This window comes from Dryobates pubescens, chromosome 4 (assembly GCF_014839835.1).
Source record: "Dryobates pubescens isolate bDryPub1 chromosome 4, bDryPub1.pri, whole genome shotgun sequence".
In the NCBI taxonomy this organism is placed as follows: Eukaryota; Metazoa; Chordata; class Aves; order Piciformes; family Picidae; genus Dryobates; species Dryobates pubescens.
Genome location: NC_071615.1, coordinates 44,941,350 through 44,962,173, shown reverse-complemented (window position 1 = coordinate 44,962,173; position 20,824 = coordinate 44,941,350). Strand labels below are relative to the sequence as shown.

General features: G+C 43.5%; 1 protein-coding gene across 1 annotated transcript in view; it reads right to left on the bottom strand.

Moving 5' to 3' along the window:
- Positions 1-7,752, bottom strand: part of CHN2 (chimerin 2) — a 204,154-nt gene extending 196,402 nt beyond the window's left edge. The window contains exon 1 of the mRNA XM_054161207.1: positions 7,288-7,752. Coding sequence (XP_054017182.1) covers positions 7,288-7,336 — 49 coding nt within the window. The 5' untranslated portion in view covers positions 7,337-7,752. The remainder of the gene's footprint in view (positions 1-7,287) is intronic.
- Between the last annotated feature and the right edge of the window lie 13,072 nt (positions 7,753-20,824).

The following is a 20,824-nucleotide window of genomic DNA, read 5'->3' as shown; positions in this document are numbered from 1 at the left end:
CACCTGTAAAGAATGTGATAGATAGAATTAGGGATTTATATCTCCTTGTGTAAATCCTGCTACACCTCCCTGCCACAAAAGCTTTTTCATGCAATTCTAATGTGCCATTCCTTAACACACAGTCCTGCAAATATTTCATCTCCTAAGTAGCTCTTCCTTTTGTAGAGGAGAAGAATGTGCGACAACAGCCTGGCTCCTCAGCATGGGAACACCTTCTGCCAGTACCCAATGCTGCAAGCAAGGCAAACCCACCCACCGTTGCCCTTTAGCCAAAGATATGTATATAAACAAAGGAAGTTAATGAAAAACCCCAACAAAAATATATTTCTTTGTCTGAAACAGTATAATAGCCACTTATGGGTTTAAACACCATAATAGCCAAATTATTATCATCTGAAACATGTCAAATGCAATGGACGCAGGCCCACGAGAAGACTGTGTATAATACTCAGTGATCTAAAATATTCCTGCCTACAATCTCTCAGCATTTGGCACGTCTGAGCCTCCCAGAACCATCAAACAGAAGGCAAGAACTTGTCAATTGAACTGGTATCCAAAAAGGTCATCATCCTGACAGCATGAAAGACTGTTCGTCTGATCCTCCACATATGTCTTTGAGACAAGTAGATCTGTAAGAAGAATAAGACTTTTGATTCACAGAGTACAAATGCAAGCTAAATTGTGAAGCAGACACGCATTGTACCCATTTCCAGGCTTTATTATTCTCCCTAATCACAGCCTGCACGTTCAGTAACTAACTGTTGAATCAACTGCGACATCAGAAAGGGGCACTTTGGCATTTTTCCCTTTGGAATTGTTATTATTTTTAATAAGAACAGCGAGTTCCTTCTAATCATCAAATACAAAAGACTTCGGCTTTCATTCAGAACGCCCTGGCCGGCAGAAGCTTGGCATGAGGAGGAGAAATAAAAAGAGCTCTTCTTGCCCTTTTGAAAAACCAAAATCAAAAGTAGCACCTTATCAGCATAATGGCAGCGTTGCTTAAATAGCTTTCCATGTGCCGTTTTCACAGCACTAATTCTACGAAATCACTGAAAATAAACATCTATTTTCATCATCTTTTTTTCTCAATTAGAATCTCTCTCAATCTGTGTACTGGAGTAATTTAATTTCTTATTTGCTTGCATCTTAATTAAAATCAGCCTATGTTGACTTTCATTTTTACAATACATCTGCCTATTTCACATCCTAGCACCTTCATGACCCCCAGAGAGTCATGAGTGAGCCTTTAATATTTTATTTTGACCTTGTTTGGTTACCAGAACCATCAAAGATTTTTCTCCTTCCCCCCCCCCAAGCTTTTTTCCTCCTTCTCAAAATACATTGTGTGTGAAAACACACAGATGCTGCCTTTAAACAACATCTCCTTGTTCATTTATTCAGATAAAAACAATTTGTTGCTTTTCAATTTGTTCTAAGAATTAGTTTCTGAAGTGTAAACTTCATTATTAATTAAATGAAGATCGCTAAGTGATACTTCAAGGCCTTTTTCTGTCCTGAAGCTCAGGGGAAAACACTTTCTGATTTTCAGTTAAAGAAATGAATTCATAAATAGTCAGTGATTTTAAAAGAACTTACAGCAGTTGCTTTCCATACAGGTACCCAAGTTTACAAAAACGGGGAACTGGGTGGGAGAGAAGCAGCATCTTTTACTAGAGCAGCAGTAAACCTACCCAGACAAGACACACAAGCCCTTCTCCAGGCCTGTAGCAGAAAGCCTGCACACATTTCAACTCCATCATTTGGTCTAATAACAGGTATTACTTGAAATGTGCACGGCACACGAAGAAGCATCCATATGGATGCGAAGCAGAAAGGAGCAGAGCTATCTCTTCAGCCTAACAACTGCAAATTTACCTTTGGAGCTCACAGAAAACACAAAATACTGGATAAACTGACACATACATTTACATATTTGCCTTGGGTCTTCATCTACATTTTCCCAGTGTTACCACTCTCACAGCACAGGCTCAGGCAAAGGTTTTGGCACAGTTTGAGTCCTGCTGGTAGAGAAGGCCTGATCATACGCTGTCATTTAGCAGATACCTTCAGTGTGGACTCTTACCTGATAGTGCAAGATACCTAACCCACCCACTTGTTACAGGGAGGTTACCTGGAAGAAGGCTCTTCAGTCAGAACTCAAAGCCTTAAAGACAGCTGGGATTTCCAGCCAGTTCATAGCAGTTTTGGATGGCAAAACCATGCAGAGGACAAGGCATCCAACTTCACGGAGCCTAGCTGAGAAGCATGCTGGATTTTTTGCTCCTCAGATAAGCAGAACAGCCACAGCCACAAAGGTCTCTTCACTCAGGACTGTGTTTACATTACAGCAAACAGAGCTCCAAGTTCATCAGCTGTGTACAATCACTATTTGGCTACTGGGTGGAGGAAACTGGAGGCAGCTGGCAACAGTGGGAGAAGTAATTTTTGCACCAGAAGAAAGCTGAAAAGTTTCAACAGTAACAACAACAACAAAAAAAAAGATTTAAAAAGGAAAGATCAGAATGAGTGAGAATAAGAGCCAATACTAAGATGGAGAGTGGCAAGGGAATGTGCATATTTTAAGGAAAAAGTAGCAGGAAGGAAAGCATAAAAATATGTATAGTCCTCTTCGGAGGACAGGAGAGAAATAAAAGATGCTGTTTGTGGTTGAATCAGCACTTCATCTAGGGAGAACAATAAAATTTAGGGGCTTGCAAAGACTACAACTAATAGATCACCTGGGCATATGCTATAGATGAGATTACAGGAAAGTAAAGTAGAATTCCTCGTGGAAGTAATTATAATTCAAGGACTTCCTGTGCTGTGCAAATTTACCCAAGGCCCAAAGAAGAATATTTTATTTAAGTGCTTGTCATGCCCACCTTCAGCACAGTATACCTCCTCCTCCCCCAGACACCTTCAAACATGACTGTTGGTAGTCAGAGCAACTGAAGTTCTGTCACCAAAAGCAGAGAGCTGCATTTTAAGAAATGCAGTGCAGATCCTCACAATTCTCCTGTAGATACTGTTACCAGCAAATGCTAACTTACTGACAAAGCTCCATAAGCTCCTGTCACACGGGGTCTGTGATGAATACCTAGTATTACTGAACCTATAATTAGCAGCCTCACAGTGGCTGTTGAGATGAGTACACAGACCACAGACAAGTTTTGAAGGATGAACACATTCTCTAGCTCTGAAAGCAAATTAACTACAGAGCCTTAAGTGCAAACACTTGCTTTACTGTTATCTGATATCTGGAGTCATAGCTGTCTATGCATGTTAGGTCCTCATCTGTACAAGAGCTATAGCTAACCACCCTGTCACGTCACCAAACTCTGGTCTTTAACACAGACATAAGTTCAAGGCAATACTCTAAGTCTTGCCTTTCCACATAGGCAACAGAGAGTAATCAAACTCTTGAAGTGAGTAGAAGGAACCTGAAGATGCTCTGCACCATACTGCTCGCAAGAGCCAGAATCTGGTTATCAAGAAATCCAACTCGTGCTCATGCATATGCAGGTCAGCTATTACCCCCAGAAGTTCTTAAACCAAGCAAATCCCCTATGATTTCTCAAGTATCATGTCCTAACTCTCAAATGTAACCACATATTTGGATGTTACAGACACTAATTTAAGGACAGAAGCAAGGCAGGTCTTCTGTTGGTGCCTCAAAACAACAGCAAACCCTAAGTGCTCTCAAACTTGAATTATTTATATGGTCTTGAGGTGAACCTTTAAATTTCTTCTCAGACTGTTTGTACATCAGTACACTTTAAAAAAACAAAACCAGACCCTAAAATGAAAAAAATATGTTTTGATGAAGCTAAAAAGGCTGGAGAGTGGCCAGGCAGAGAGGGACCTGGGGATACTGGTCGATGGTAGGCTGAACATGAGCCTGCAGTGAGCCCAGGCAGCCAGGAGGGCCAATGGCATCCTGGCCTGCATCAGGAACAGTGTGGCCAGCAGGAGCAGGGAGGTCATTCTGCCCCTGTACACTGCACTGGTTAGGCCACACCTTGAGTACTGTGTCCAGTTCTGGGCCCCTCAGTTTAAGAAAGATGTTGACTTGCTGGAGCGTGTCCAGAGAAGGGCAAGGAAGTTGGTGAGGGGGTTGGAACACAAGCCCTATGAGGAGAGGCTGAGGGAGCTGGGGTTGCTTAGCCTGGAGAAGAGGAGACTCAGGGGTGACCTTATTACTCTCTACAACTACCTGAAGGGAGGTTGTAGACAGGCAGATGTTGGTCTCTTCTCCCAGGCAAGCAGCACCAGAACAAGAGGACACAGTCTCAGGCTGCACCAGGGGAGGTTTAGGCTGGAGGTTAGGAAGAAGTTCTACACAGAGGGAGTGATTGCCCATTGGAATGGGCTGCCTGGGGAGGTGGTGGAGTCGCCATCATTGGAGGTTTTCAGAAGCCTTGATGGGGTGCTTAGAATACATACATAGAATAAACCAGGTTGGAAGAGACCTTCAAGATCATCGCGTCCAACCCATCAACCAATCCAACACCACCCAAACAACTAACCCACGGCATGGGTTAGTTGTTTGGGCGGTGTTGGATTGGTTGATGGGTTGGACGCGATGATCTTGAAGGTCTCTTCCAACCTGGTCTATTCTATTCTAAATACAGTAATTGTTGCTAGATTACTTCAAGATCTAAAAGGATTATATGAGCAATGCTTTAGTTTGGCTTCAGAAATACCCTATAAGATAAAAAAAAAAAAAGTTAAACTGTGCCTAAAGATGGCAAAAAGATCCAGCATCACACTATACAGCTTGGTCAAGTCAGTGGTAGAGCCAAGTCTTGCTGCATGGTATTCTGCTATCAGCCACAGACTTGACTTCCTTTTTCCATTAATAAAGCTTATCGTGCCACTCTAACCTTCATCATTCTGTGGAACAGAAGTAATTATGCTATTTGGAAGTCTTCATTTGGGCAAGTTGAACCTCCATATAAATTCCACCAAAATGAAATTTAAAAGCAAGGCTGTTTATTCGGTGAGATTATGTAAACAATATGCTCTAAGACTTGCTGAGTTCTGAGAACTGAAACCACAGACAGCCAAAATACAGCTGCACGCAGTCAGATATGACGTCTGCTAATATTGGAAACTTTATCATGCTGCAGCAAATTTGGCTTCTGATTAGTTTGTGCATAGAAGAAATATAGACTGAATGCACCCAAAAAACACTCCAAAGTTGTAAGTTACAAAAGCCAAGAACACTCATTTTATGAAGCATTTGACAGTATTTATTAGTTGTACTACTGTGGCACCTAAGAGACAAAAGCATGGGCCAAGGCTCAGTTGTGCTCCTCCTTGTGAAAAAACAAACCAAGAGATAAATAGTAAACTGCTGTAAGCTACAGCTAAAGGCTTCACACAAAGCAGGGTACAGTCAAGTGCCAAACCCCCTGACTTCTCAGTATGTACATCTAAAGCCCAGAGCTCAGTTCCTTCGCTAAATGTTAAGTTTGGTGCTAGATTCACCTGCTGAGCAGGAGGCCATCTGGAGTTAGTGATTATCAACTGCTCAGACCAAAGATGTGCCTGAACTCCACTCTTCCCTGCAGTTCAGGCATTTGAACTAAGATGACAAGGGAGATGCCATCTGTCATTTTTTTGAGACAGGTACTGGAGTCTAGATTCAGTAAAGCTAAAGGGAATTCAGAGGTATACACTCAGCATCCTTTCTCAGAATCTGGAACAACATGCAAGGAAGACCTTGAGATTCATGGGGCATGGAAGGTACACATGTAGGGGACATGCTTCTGTAGCTAGTGGTTGAAGCACTGAGGAAGAGAGTCCCAGGTTCCAGTCCAGTTCCTAGTTCTATCACATAACTTAAATGTAAAAACATACAAATGATCCAGAATATAAAAATGGCATTGCCCAAACATGTACCTCAACTAACAAGCTATTGAGTTGGGTTGACCCTTGCTTGCTTTCATTTTGGTCTTGTGACTCTTGCACTACAAACATATTGAGAAGGCATCATTTCTCCTGCCTGCTTCTTTCAGGCACTTTCTAGTTAAGGCAATCAGGGCTCACAATGTTTGTGTTTTATATTGAAAGAGCTGCAATAAATATGTTCAAGATACAGTTCTTTCTTCGCCATGACTGTTGTCGCACATTGGAACACTTACATAGAATAAGCTGTTGAAGTCACATACGCTATCATTAAAAAACATCACTGCTCATTGCCTTTTAAATTTATCATTTTCTACAATTGTATTTATAGACAAAGGAGCTTGTCTGCTTTCGCAGCACATATTGCTATGTTTAAGAAGCACTCTTGTAAACTTTGAATCTGGCAATTTAAAATACTGAGTCACAAGTCTCTAAAGTTGTTCATCCTTCTATTTACTCCTTCAGCCCACTAAAATGCCATGATATTACTCTCTGCCGATTCCTCATAACTTCAACATGATCTAGGCAGCAGGCGGTGGTACTATTACATCACTGCTTTCAATTTCAGGCTGCCTCGCTCAGAAACGCACCGTAACTTTTCTGTCTTCCTGAGGCTCTGCAGCAGAGCCAGACCTTCCCTCCCCGCACCACACCGCCTCCCAGCCCAGCACCCCTAAAACCCAGTGCAAGCACCGGCTCCTAACAGGGGCGCACGGCCCCCGCGGCCGCCCCTGGAACTGTTTTTCACCTAGAGCGGTTTTTTATCTGGATCGGGAATTTAATCGTTCCCAGTATTGCAAAGTACTCAGAACGCCCTGGGTACCACGACGCCCACGAAGGGGCAGGTCTGGCAGTCCTCGACCGGCAGGGCATCCGCACAGCACACCGCGCCGAGGTTCCGTGCGGGGTTGGTCCTGTCCCGCGGGAACGGAGGCAGAGGACGCCCATCAGCAGGGCGAGGTGGTCTCCGAGTACACTCGGCCATCCAAACCCTTGCCCGGGGCTCCCAGCAAAGTGTCGGACGCGGAGACGCGGGGAACCGCTGGTGCCTCTTCCCGAATCCGAGTGGGATGCTGCTCACAGGCGAAGCTGCTGAGCGCGGAGCTCCCCTCGCCCCCACCCCACACAAAGGCATAGCCAGGAAGGCAATTCGGGCCCCGCCGCTCGCCCTCCTCAGCGCCGCCTGAGGGACAGCTGGCCCCGGGCAGGGGCATCGCTGCCCACCCCAGGCAAATCCCCCACGGGGCTCGGGCACCAGTGCTGCGGCTGCCGGCGGCGCCGGGGGCGGTCGGGACGGCGAGGTGCTCTGCAGGCAGGTAGCTCCCCGCTAAAATGGAGGGAAAGGGAAATGCGGAGCTCGGCGGAGAAACTTACCGGAGGAAACCGATGAGCCGGACAAACTGGAGTTGCTGGATGCGGCCATGGTCCCTCCTCCTCGCCCTTTAGCTGCGATCCTCGCGTCGGCCCCCGCTGCTGTCCGGCCGCCGCTGCCGCCAGCCCATCGCAAAGTGCCGGAGCTGCGCCGCGCCGAGCCGCCGCAGCCCGCGCTCGGCTCCCCGCACTGCCGGGGAGCGGGTGGCGGCGGTGCCCCGCCGAGGCGCTGACGGCCGCTCTCCGGAGCTGGGCGAAGCCGCTCAGCAGGTCGGGGAAGAGGCCCCGCGGCGCTTCCAGTGCCTCTCTCCGCCTGAGAAGCAGGGGTTACCTTGTGACGGGAATGGGAGAGCCGCCCTGCCAGCGCCTTCCCTCGCCTCCTCCCTTCCCTTCCCGTCCCCTTCCCTTCCCCGCCTCCTCGCGGGCAGCGCTGACAGCCCGCCGGGGAGACTCGCCGCCGCAGCTTCCCTCACGCACACAAAGGAAGCGGCGGCGCTGCCGACCGGGCTACCGACCCCAGCTGAGCGGGCTGGGTGGGTCCCGCGCCAGCGAACCCCAGCGGCGCGGCAGCCCTGCCGGGGGGCGGCCAAACCCCTTCCCGGCTGCCGCCGCCTGAGACGGGGCTGGCGGCGTGCGCGGCTCCTGCCATGTGCCGGCGCCCGTCCCGCCTGGCCCGGAGGGGCGGCAGCGCCTGTTGAGCGCCCCGGCCCGCCGTCCCCCTTAGCAGTGCCGCAGCGTGGGCTCTGTTGCACTTCCACTCCGCAACCCCGTCCCTGCTGGGCTCACCCCTCGGGAGACCTCAGCTTCCACGCAACTGCGGCGTGAGTAGAGCTGCGCACCTGGGGCAGGGCGTCGCCCCCCACCGCCCTTTGTCCGCCTCCTCCGTGGGCCGCCCCGCGTTCCCGCGGCACTCCTCCTGCCCCCGGCACGCTCCCACCCTTACTTTTCTTCCCTTTCATTCGTATTTATGTTTGTTTGTTTGTTTAGAGATTGTTTGTTTGCTTTTCCTCTCTCCTGCATCTGTTTTCTTAGAAAAACAGCCCAACACCAACCTTGGCTCTCCCTGACAGGCGCTTCGGGGCCTCGGCCTGGCCAAAGTTGGGGCCTCTCCCCTCCTTTCCCCGGCAGCCCCCCCGGCGGCTCTGGGGGCACACGGAGGGTACCCTCCGTGCCGCCTGACACCCACGCTAAGGGGGCACGATGGGGCTGTGGCAGACCAGCCTGGCCGCTGCCCTCTGTCTTCGTGGACAAGTGGGAAAGAGGAAAAGCCAAGAAAGCATCACGTGGAGGCTTCCTTTTATTGACTGCCCTTCGTGTTTCCTTTGCAGCGCTTTATCAGCAGCCAAAGCTTCCATCTTCTCTCATAAAATGAGGGCGACAAAGCTGCAGGAAGGTGACCAGCTGTCATACAGTTGTTAACAGCCAAGTGGCATGGCAAAGTCTTGCTAGCACGGCATCTGTAAGAAGCTAGAACAGCTTTGCCTTGACGGTGATTTATGAAAGCCTTCCATGTTTCGTAACAGTCTGTAACAAAAAGTTACTTCGGCACGAAAGAAAGCGCATTCAAGTGGCTCTGTCAAACTCTTCATTACCCGTACAGCTACAGAGCATCTTAAACCAGCCAGCGAGCTGCCTGCCCGCACTGTCACCGGCACCCAGCCGCTTCCTCTTCTCCCAGAACCGAGTTACAGCCCGGGCTCCCCAGACCATGCAGTAGGTTCCCATTTTTCCTTCGGAAAACAGGTATTGAGACCCCCTCTAGCGGCAGCGAGGCCTGTGGCAGCTATCCCATCCCTGCCGCCGGTACCGGCCGTCCCATCCCATCCCATCCCCACCGCGGCTAGCAGGGCCGCCGGTCCCTAGCTCCCCGGGGCGCGACTGAGGCCAGCTTGCTTTTCCAGGTTTTATTTTGTAATGGCAGCTTGCTCCACATAGGAAGAAACGAGCTTTAAACCAAGCTTTAGCACTAACGCTCGTCAATCCATAAATAGCCAAGTAAGGGACATATAAACAGGGCAGATGTGTCACTGCTTTTGACCTTTGGCCAAAGAGTTTCTGTAATACATTTTACAGATTGAATGCTGAAGACAAAAATGAAGAAAGCAGAAAGTTCATTTATCTTCTGGATTAGGTCATAAAACCAGGCTGATACTTGGAATGTGAGGAAATACTAGAGTAAGAGGTAAATGCCGGGATTGAACAAGCGAATTTTCCACTTGCAGAATACGTAGCGTGCTCAAGAGGTATTTGCTTTTCTCCTACATGTTTTTTTCTCTGCTCCTCCTGCTGTATCTTTCTAGTATTGATGTCCTTGTAGACGGTCTTCATTTTTCCCCTCTATAATCTATCACTGTCTTGCCCTCATGTCTCTCCAGCAACTGTCAGAAGGGTGTCTCGAGTGATCAGTGAAATAAGGAGATGTTAATAACACTGGCAGAATCCGCATAGACAGAGGTAAATAACTTGCAAGAGAAGAAAACTCCTCACTCTGCTGTGACTTTGCAGGCAGAAGAGAATTTTTGTAAGAAATTGTCAATTACCTTTCCAGCTATATAGGATCTGAATAAAGCAAGAGGACTTTCTTCAGAGAATGACTGCTTCAGGTGCTCCAACACTTGCTAATGAAGTATCTTCTGTCCAAAGCCAGTGTAGGACAGGCAACTGTTATAATCTTTGTGATGATAGTAGGTATGAGGTTGTGTAATCTCAATTTCCACCACACTGAAAGGTACATTAATAAAGTTGTTAAGGGTGCTGGAGTTTAAAAGAAACTCAGGTTTCGGGGCAGAACAGCCTTTTTCTTTTTAGTAGCAGAGAACGTAAAAGCCATGAAATTAGAGAGGGAATTACTAGATCAAAGGAGAAGGAAATTAAAAAGAAACAAAAGTAGCTCTGTTATGTAAAAAACAAAAAAGAAGAAAAAAGTGCTAAGTGAGGACAATGCAATCAAATATCAGTTCTGTTCTTTAAAAACTGTGAACAGATTCTGTCCTCCTCTAACTTGTGCGAAGCCCAGAGTTATCCACTGCTAACAGGGGAAATGACAAAAATAAACAAGAATAACATTCCCTGTGGAGCTAAATGTGGTGCCTGCTGGCATGATAGCTGCACTTTCCTGAGAAGGCTCCGTTTCCAAAAGTATCGAGGAGCTCAGAAAAATCACATTTCCTGTGTCTGACCTCAGCACACCCCCATGGATGGACACCACCACCGACACTGAACTGCCGTGGACATTAACAGTGACTTGCGAAGAGAAAATACCAACCTGCACGCTGGGCTCTACGCACGAGAAAGATCTGAAAACTCTTCTGGTTTTCTTTCCTGGGGAAGATTTCTTAAAGACTTCATTGCTTCCACGTTGGCTCAATGCAGGTTTCAATGTCTGTGGTTTTTTTGAGCTGTAGTTTTGCTGTTTGGTTGTTGGGGTTTTTAACAAAGAGATTAAGGAGGTTGTCAAAGAACAAAGATTTAACAAACTGGTTCTGCAGTCTATTCCTAAAAGTGCCTGCCTGCCTCATGCTAAATCACAGCTAGCAACATGATATTAGAAATACCATTAAACTCACTGAGGAAGAGGCCTTTGTATCCCAAAAGCTAATCATTGTGGGAAGCCCAGAGTAAAAGTTGTAAGAATAAAGGAACCCAAAAGCATCGCTGCTTATTTCCAAAGAAATCTATGAAAACATCTAAACAATGTCTCCAAACTTTCATTGTATCAGGTTATTTCTGTATCCACTCCCATACTTCTGCATGGGAGGTTTCATTTTCAAGCTACAGCTTACACACATTTTGTTCTCCTGTAACCAAAAAGGAGTAGATACTGTGGAACAGCAGCAAATAATAAATGTTACAACCTACGATCAGTTAGACCCAATGGAAGGCTAAAAGCAGTTACATTTGGAGGTAACTTTCTTTCACAGTAGAATTCTGAATGAGTTGATCTGTAGCTGCATGCACAATTTCATTGTTGCCTGAACTCAGGTGGAAAGATGAATTTTGGTAAATTACAGGTATGAGAAGGATGAGGAGAAGCCATCAGTGCAACTCATAGTGCCTTTGACAACAGAGGACTTGTCTATGCTGCTTTTATGCTACAGTGGCTTTTAGAGTGACCTTGGCTTGCCAACCAAGTGGTGTGTACTGGTTTGTGTCCCTGCTTCAAAACCAAGTCTCTGCAGAGCAGACAAGCCGCCTGCCTACTACACAGTTAGTAATATTCTAGTTGTAATGGCTTTGTGAAGACAAGGCAGATCCTAGCCGATAAATAGGTTTTTATGTTCCCATGCAATAAAAAAGCAAGGAGGAAGTCACCCTTCCTCCAGACAGCAGGATAAACCCCAGAAATAACAAATAATGTGGGCAGAACTGCATTGCTTTCCTTCAAGAAGCCAGATTTTTGCCTTTTGACCAAATTGTTTGTTGCATATCTAAGCATCCACACATATTTAACATCCTGGTTTCCTCTCATTCAACTTCAGGCATTTCAACTATGGAGGCAAAGGCCTCTGCTTAGAACTTCTTTCATTTTATTAACTTGGCAGAATGCTTCCTGCTGCAGAAAAAGACATCTGAAGTACAAGTAGAGATGAAAAAAAAAGGGTAGCTCACTAGATAGGACCTTTAGTGACATGAATCTCTACATCAGCATGGCTTACTCAGTCTGAAATAAATTGATTTAAGACAGATAATTATTTCTATCACTATCTTCCACCTGTTGAAGTCTCCATTTCATAAGAGCCCTCCAAAAAAAAAAAGAATCCTTTCTGAAATCAGTGCATCTTCAGTCTCCTCAGCTGTAAGGCTTCCCCATGCAATATCAGAGCCAAGCTTCCTGTTGATTCCTAGCAGCCAAGCCTCTTCAGGCCCTTCTGGTTTTGCAGTCATGGCACCTCAGAGTCTGTTTATGGAATCTGATATAATCCACTATATCTGACTGCTGGGTTGTCACAGCAAAGTGGCTTACTAGGTGTCATAGACTTCTGCCTATCAGGGAGGACAGGAGTTTGAAAGCTAATTTGGGGGGTGGTGGTGTTAATTAATTATGCAAATTAGAGGAAAGCAAAGACTTCTGTCCCACTGCTTTGATTATGTAAGAGGTATAGAACTATACATGTTCTGCACAAGGCAGCAAGACATATGACACAGAGATTTAGTGTTGTCAAAGACCTAAAACACTAATCCTTCATTTGATGTTTATGTTGCTTAGCTGGAAAGGAAGGAAATGCATTATTCATTCTTTAATATTATGAAAGGGAATGGCCTTTATAAGCAATATATAATTCATATCTATATACTCTCCACCATACCTGGAAATTTTACTCAACATAAGTACAAGCTATAAAAAGAAGAATAAACCAAAATATCAATAAATAGCAGATGGACACTGAATTTGGGTATGAATAAATCATGTGAGTCATAATGGTTGCAACAGCAGGTGGTGGTGTAGTTCAAGACTCTCTCTGATTTCTCACTTTTTTTTCCTCAACCTCCAAAGAGGAAGATTTGAGGCCCAATAGCTGGCACAATTTTTAGCTCTGCACCTTTAGTTGGTAACTGAACTAGAGACATCTACTGAATTTTATTAGCACTGTTAAAAAGCATACAGCAAATAAGCTGGTCATCACTTGTGAGTGCTAAATCTGCTACTATAAGTAATTTATGAACATTCACTCTATTTGTCCTTTCATCTTTCTTCCTGTCTCATACATCCTATTTTAATTAAATCTCAGATTGAGAGTTCATTTGGGCAGAGAATTTCCTCATTATGTTGTTTTCAGAGCTTCTTACACCGTGGAGCTCTAACCTGTAATTGGAAGCTGATAAAGATTTTGAAATTACTGGAGTCAACTATGTAGCTGCCATTCAACCTGATGAAAAAGAAAAACTGCACAGAAAAATTAGTGGTGAAATTTGGCCTCAGTGTGTTTTTCCTTTTGTAGTAATAAGCAGCAACTTTGCATGAGAGAACAGAATTTAGAAGTCAGAACTACTTGCAGTATTAGTTCTCCTTTACATTGTGATCAAGCTGTTACTTTGGAACATGATAGCATTTCATTTACATTTTTCCAGGAATGGAATCCAAGACTACTAAATACTTAAGCAGATATCTTATTTTTTTTCTATCAGCCATAAAAACTTAACGTTTTGGACAGTGAAGCTTTTTGTTGGTCCAGGCAGCAAGCATCAGGCAAGTCCAACATAAGTAGAAAAAGAGGCATTTTCTCCGTGTTTCTGTTACGGCTTTCATAGAAAAAGAGCCATTTTCTCTGTGTTTCTGGATTGCCTTTGTCCAAACAGAATGGATCACATTTTAGTGTGAAGGTCATGTTTATATGAAAACTACTCTCAGTCTCTCTTCTGTAATTATTGGAAATAGTAGCACTACCACATCATTTAATGTAGGGGAAGAGGTGAAAAACCCAACCAAATAAGTAAAGCCCAAAGAATAGAAACAAGAACTTAACAAGAATCAGTCTCCTCTTCTGATTCTCATGTTACTATATGTTAACAAACCCATATGAAATATGTAACCTACTGGTACTAAACTGAGATTTTCTTGTAGCTTTTTTTTTTTTCCTCAGTAGCTCATACTTTAAAAAAAAAAGCTCTATGACATACAATGCATAACTTTTATTAACCTTTGGCCTTTTATCTAGACTGACATTTAAATAAGTACTTTTCCTCATAGTTCAACATCTCCTCTTTCTTGAACCTACAGTAAAGTCATCATGTTGAATTCATAGCTTCCCAATTACCATGACAATGCAGTGATATCAAAGCCTCAGCTTTACTCTTTCATTAAGATGGAAGAAAGAACAGGCTTAGAGCAGAGCTGCTTTAACTCTTCTGTAATTTCTTTCCCCCCTTGTATGTGACTTGCACGCAAGCCTACAGAGATTTATTAATGAGTTTACTTGTTATTCCAGCAGCCTTGCTGCGTTTCCTGGTACTGACAAAGTTTGGCCAATAGATTTCTCTGACAACTGCTCAATGCAAAAATATGTTGAGATACTCAACATCCAGAAATAGTGGTGGAGCTGCATGATTTGTTATCTAAGCCACACGTTGTGAGCCTTTAGAAATCAGCAGTTGTCCAAAATAAATTTCATTTCAGCTACAGAACTGAAGATTGCATACATCAGACTCTTGCAAAAACAAAGCTTTGCTCATTTATTTGTATAAAGTAAATTAGCCAAAATATCTATTTAGAAGTTATTTACTTCAGATGTTCATGAATTATTTATCTCAGTATTTCCCCTGTTTACTGTGACACCAGATTCTCTTAATTGGCTACAAGTATTTTAAATTATAAAGGACCATCAACTAGAGGAGAATTCCCATCTTAATGTGGTTTATATTTATACATGCTTCCTGTCCCTTCATCAAATTTGGTCTGAATGTAGTGTTGTGTGCTTAGCAATTTAATAATATAGACTGGACTAGCCTTAAGATTGGCTGTTTTAATCTTGCATGTGTTCAGATATGGATGTTCTGCATTACATATACAAACAGAAATCTTACAGGCAGAGTATAATAGTTTTGCAGTTGGATTCTTTTTTCCTCATCTATAGACACAGAGGTCAAATGGATGTTTCATTGAACCAACATACCATTCAGCTGTGTGCTGCAATTTCCTAAAGGCCTACTGATAATAAGCATCCTAGATTCCAGATGAAGGGCATTTCTCTTCTCTAAGGTTTTACCTAAAAGATAAAATCAATATGTAGTTCCACATTTGTCCTACTGACTTCGAAGTGACCAGTGTTTCACCCTTCATTTCCCTGCTGGATACCACTTTTCCCCTCTAAGCTACCATGTGTCATAAAAAGTGATGTGCTTTGGAAACTGTAATGCACCACAGTGAAAATTATAATGCCACAAGGCAATGTCAATATATATTTTTATGTAATAGTGGGAGGAGGAGATAAACCAGGAGAGACAAATGTTCCTCCTCACAAAGCTTGTAGTATTTGTTGTATTTCTAAATGCAACTACATCCTTTCAAGCAATAAAACATCCATACACCTGAGTAACTATCTAAGACTGAAAATGGAAAAAGCTGATAAAGTAAACCAAGCCGAAGTCTCCAGTTTAAAATTAGCATAAGAGGTAAGCCCACCAAGGGCAGCAGTCAGGTAAGGGCAGGTTTGCCAACAAAACTGTGCTTATCATTTCTCAGCCACAAAGAAGGTTAGAAATGGGATTTTGAGTGCTAAAGGGTTTGTGAGAAGGGGCCAGTATCCAAGATGTTCTGTTAGATGTTGAAGCACAATCCTGGAGGATCCTAGGTTTGGGTAAGTTTGACTTGATTCCAAGATACAGCATCATAGATAACTTTGCTTGTTTAGTTCAGTTTTTCCAAGCACGTGCCTTCTGCCTGAGATCATTTGCTGTAGTTTTAAGCATCAAGTCCAAAATATGTAAGTGATGACATGATGAAACTCTACCAAGAAGTTAAAAATAAAAATGCCTCTTGTCCTACAACCAATTGATGCCTAAATTTGCAGAAGAAAAAAATAAAAGAAAAACTTTGTCTAACATTCAGAACTTAAATTTTACACAGGGAGGAGGGTTGGGAAGCTCTGGAGCAGGTGTTAAAAGCCCCATCTCTGGAAACATTCAAGGTCAGGTTAGATGGGGATCTGAGCAAGATGACCCTGTTTACTGCAGAGAGGTTGAACTAGATGACTTTTAAAGGTCCCTTCCAACCCAAACCATTCCATGTTTCTGTGATCTTATATGCAGAGAGTACAGGTCTGTAGAGACACTGAGTAAGAGGGATGCTAACTGTCCCAGTTTGGGCTGTTGGCCTCTTTTCATTTCATAAGAGAGGTCCATCTCAAGTACATGACAGCACTAACCCTGAAGCACTAACCCTGACCAGGTCTTGATCCCAGTACAGTTGAAACCAAACCTCCAACAAATTCACTGCCATCAAAACCTCCCCTTGTGAAACTCGGAGTAATACTTAGTGAAATCTCTATGTCTGAATGTGTTATTGGTAGTTTTGCAGGGCATATTTGGCCTGCAAAGATAAAAGCACAACTGAGGGAACATTTCAATCAGAAGGTAGCAAAGAATACACAATAACTAGCTTGCTAGATATATATATGTATATATATATACACATACATATATAGTCTGTACCATAAGTAGAATTTTGTTGAGTAACTATCTAAGACTGACAATGGGAAAAGCTGATAAAGTAAGGCAATGTGAAGTCTCTAGTTTAGCATAAGAGGTAAACAACTATACTAGGAAAAGAATTAATGTCCCCTGATATTTAATCCAGGAGCCTATTTGCAACACCTGTCATAGCTCTTCTCTGGTTTGTTTCTGGTTGAGTTGGTTTGTGGACTTTTCTTAAGGAAAGAAAGAATGCTTGATTAAGCTAATTCTTTGGCTTACTCCCTTTGGTGCATAATTAAGTGCACATTATATAAAAACAACTTAAGTGGGCAGGAAGACATTCAGAGTACAAATGAGCTTTCATCAGGGACTGAAGATCCTATTGTCTATGACTCAAAAGGAACATAAACAGAGGTGCCGGTGCCCAACATACCTTTCATTCCACGCATATAAAAGGGAAACAAAACCTAGTAGTCCTGCTCTCATCATTATGCTGACATTTGGAAACATGCAAAAACATTGAATGAAATGCAAATTCCAGTGAATTTATCAGGGGCAGGTGCCTCAGATGATATGATTCTAAAATTGCACATTAAAGATAGCATTGCATGAAAGTTATGAGATAGAGCCATAAACAAGTATCTACGTGTAAATAGCATTAATACATTATGAGCTTAGCTGGACAGAATGGGGGCTGTAAATGTGTTGAGGATAATGTGGTACAAGACTCCAAGTTCTTGGTTACATATATACAGTGCAGGATTTCAAGGCCTGGGCCATTCCCCAGGGAATGCTGTAAAAAGAAAGTTGGATGTCATTCAGTTAAGCTCCTGCTGTGAACGCCAATAAAGGGATGACCTTTTCAGGCTCTGCAGAGGTCCCGTTTAGCAACGGTAGTTTTGCCCAAGAGCATTAGGAGCATTGTGCTCTCAAAACCTTCAGAAAATGAAAGAGGAGAGCTCTGCCACAGAAACAGCAAAGTATTCATAGGTTTTCAGAAGAAAATGCCTCAGAAGAATGAAGAATTAGGTGGAAAGACTTGCTAATGACCGACAACTTATATCAAAGTTCGTGATGAAAAGAAAATAGAAATGCCTGGTACAAATGTTAAAGATGAAGGGAGTGCACTGGCCAGCTGAGGACATTTGCTGGTCACTAATCAAGATTAACCCTCCACATTCACCAAAGTTAGTGCAATTAAGGCAAAATGTGTCACAAGGCAAATAAAGAAAGATGAAGTCTTTCTTGGTCCTGTCAGCTACCTCTTACAAGCACATTAACCACTCAGATTCAAAGGATACATGATGTAATCAAAAATTATCTTCTTTTATCCCTAATTGGGAAGTGGCAGCAACTGAAAAGGATGTGCCTGTGTGTGAGGCACCACCCTTACACCTATCTGAGAGCACAGGTACACCACTGCATATAGGCTTGAGGAAGCCAGAAACAATTCATGACTGGCTGGACATGAAGTCCTTTTTCTTTCTCCACCAGTATAGAAAAGAAATAATTTCTGTGGTCATTAGAAAGCTGCAGATAATTTTCTTAAAACATTTTGCCATACCTGGGGTCCTATTTTCCTCTCCATAGGCTGCTTAGCTCTTATTAGTATCAATGGGGGTTATGCGTGCATGTGGAGAATAAATTGGATTCTTCATCGTTTCCTTCTGATAAAATTAAATGTTCTTACCATGTGTTAAAATTAGCTCACATACTGCTGTCCTCGTGGTATTGGAAACAGAGAACATTAGTCACTAAATGGATCTTAAATTATTTTGTTTCTTAACACAAGACATGATCCTACTACTTCTAGAATCGGAAACTGGTTGTCAAAAGCCTCAGAACTTGAGTGGGAGAGCTGAGCTTCAGTTTTGGTATGCTTTTGTGACTATTGATTTCATCCTCAGGATGGATGGAAAACCTTTTTTTCTCAGCATGGTGCAGACTAGTTCTGTAAGTAGCAGTTGCCTCAAATAAATCTTATCCAGTCAAAATTTCATAAAGCATTATTTCCTTTCTTCCCCCTGCCCTTATTTCTTATTTGCAACCATTAAAATACAAATGTTTCTGTCACAGCTTGTGTCAGAATTATCTTAATTCATTTTCCTCATACTAAATGAATTTTCAGTGACATGAATTTGAGTTACAATTTAATACCATTGTTATGCAGGGAGTCATTATTGTGCATGATTTGGTGTATATAAGATGCTGGGATTTCATACTCTTTAAAGTGCTTTTTGTAGGGCAAATGCTTGTATTTATAGCAGACCTATGAATATTTATTCCTTTCATTGCATCCAAGCAATAGTTACAGAAATTATTCCATAGACCTTCTGACATTTTTAGAATACAGAAGGCTGTACTTTAACATTGGGGTGCATTAAGAGGAGTGTGTCCAGCAGATCCAGGGAGGCTCTTCTCCCACTCTGCTCCGCCCTGGTGAGACCTCACCTAGAATATTGTGTCCAGTTTCTGGCTCCCCAGTTCAGGAGGGACAGGGATCTACTCGAGAGAGTCCAACAGAGGGCTATGGAGAGCACTGCCTTGTGAGGAGAGGCTGAGTGTCCTGTGGCTTTTTAGCCTGGAGAAGAGAAGACTGAGAGGAGATTTAATCAATGTTTATAAATCTCTGAGGGCTGGGTGTCAAGAGGGAGAGGACAGGCTCTGCACACTTGCACCCTGGGATAGGAAAAGGGGAAATGGACATAAACTCCAACACAGGAGGTTCCACCTCAACATGAGGAGGCGCTTCTTCACTGTTATGGTCACAGAGCACTGGAACAGGTTCCCCAGGGAGGTTGTAGAGTCTCCTCTGGAGACCCATCTGGATGTGTTCCTGTGCTACCTGTGCTAGATTCTATGGTCCTGCCCTGGCAGGGGGATTGGACTCGATGTTCACTTTTGGTCCCTTCCAACCCCTAACATCCTGTGATCCTGAACATTCAATTCAGTCATAAACACAATTCCCTGTGCAATGATGGCATGAAACAGATTGGACCGTTGGACTATCTTCTAGACAGATTCTCTGCTCAGTAGCAGAGAATGATTAAGTATTATAACTACCTAGGACATTATTGCAGGTGCAGCTTGCATTGGCAAATGGAAGAGGAATAGTGTGTCAATAACATCTGCCTACCTGCCCCAGAAATGGTGAAAGATGGATTTGGTAATGTTAGAAACCACTTGTTGTAGATATGCTCTTGGAAAATAATTTGCCAGGACTCTATTGCATAAAACCTCTGTGAACTGAAGTTTAAATAACAGCTAAGAAAAGTGAAGAAGCCAAAAGAAGTTAGGAAAGTGACTTGATCCAGGAATGAAGCCAGCCTTGCCAGAGAAAATGTGCTAATCAAATTACCAGAGAAGAAATTGTGTATGAAACAGATTTCTCAAAATCCAGAATCAGCATGATTTTTTCAGCATTATTCCTTTTAGAACTTAGTAACACAAACAGTAGTTTTTCAGTACAATTCTTAAACCATTTAGACTTTCTCTTTACAAACTTGAAACAAAAGAAGATCTTGTGATGTTTAGTTATACTTTTCAGATTTTCTTTGTTGGTTTTTTTTTGGTTGGTTGGGTTTTGGTTTTGGTTGTTTTGTTTTTTCTTTCTAATTGCAATGATACATCACCTTTTGTAGAAAGAGGGCAGTTTCAAAATAACTATGGCTTGATAAGCCCTTTCCTGTTAAAGTCTCCACTACATGGAATGACTTCTGAAGTGAGCACAAGCTCAGAGTAGGGAGCGAGAGCTTTGCACAGGAGTCAGTGTAGACCAGAAAGCAAATCACATCCTGGGCTGCATCAAGAGAAGCACAGTCAGCAGGTCAAGGGAGGTGATTCTCTGCCTCTACTCGGCTCTGCTGAGACACCACCTGTAGTACTGTGTCCAGTTCTGGAGCCCCTATTACAGGAAGGATCTGGACATGCTGGAGCATGTCCAGAGAAGGGCACCGAGGATGATTAGAGGGCTGGAGCTCCTCTGCTATGGAGACAGACTGAGGGAGTTTGGGCTATTCAGTCTGGAGAACAGAAAGCTCCAAGGAGACCTAATTGTGGCCTTCCAGTATCTGAAGGGGGCCTACAAGAAAGCTGGGGAGGGACTTTTTAGGGTGTCAGCTAATGATAGGACTGGGGGGAATGGAAACACAGTAGAAATGGGTAGATTCAGATTGGATGTTAGGAAGAAGTTCTTCCCCAAGAGGGTGGTGAGACACTGGAACAGGTTGCCCAGGGAGGTATTGGAAGCCTCCTCCCTGGAGGTTTATAAGGCCAGGCTGGATGTGGCTCTGAGCAACCTGATGTAGTGTGAGATGTCCCTGCCCATGGCAGGGGGGTTGGAACTGGATGATCCTCGAGGTCCTTTCCAACCTTAACAACTCCATGATTCTATGATTCCAAAATCCAAGAG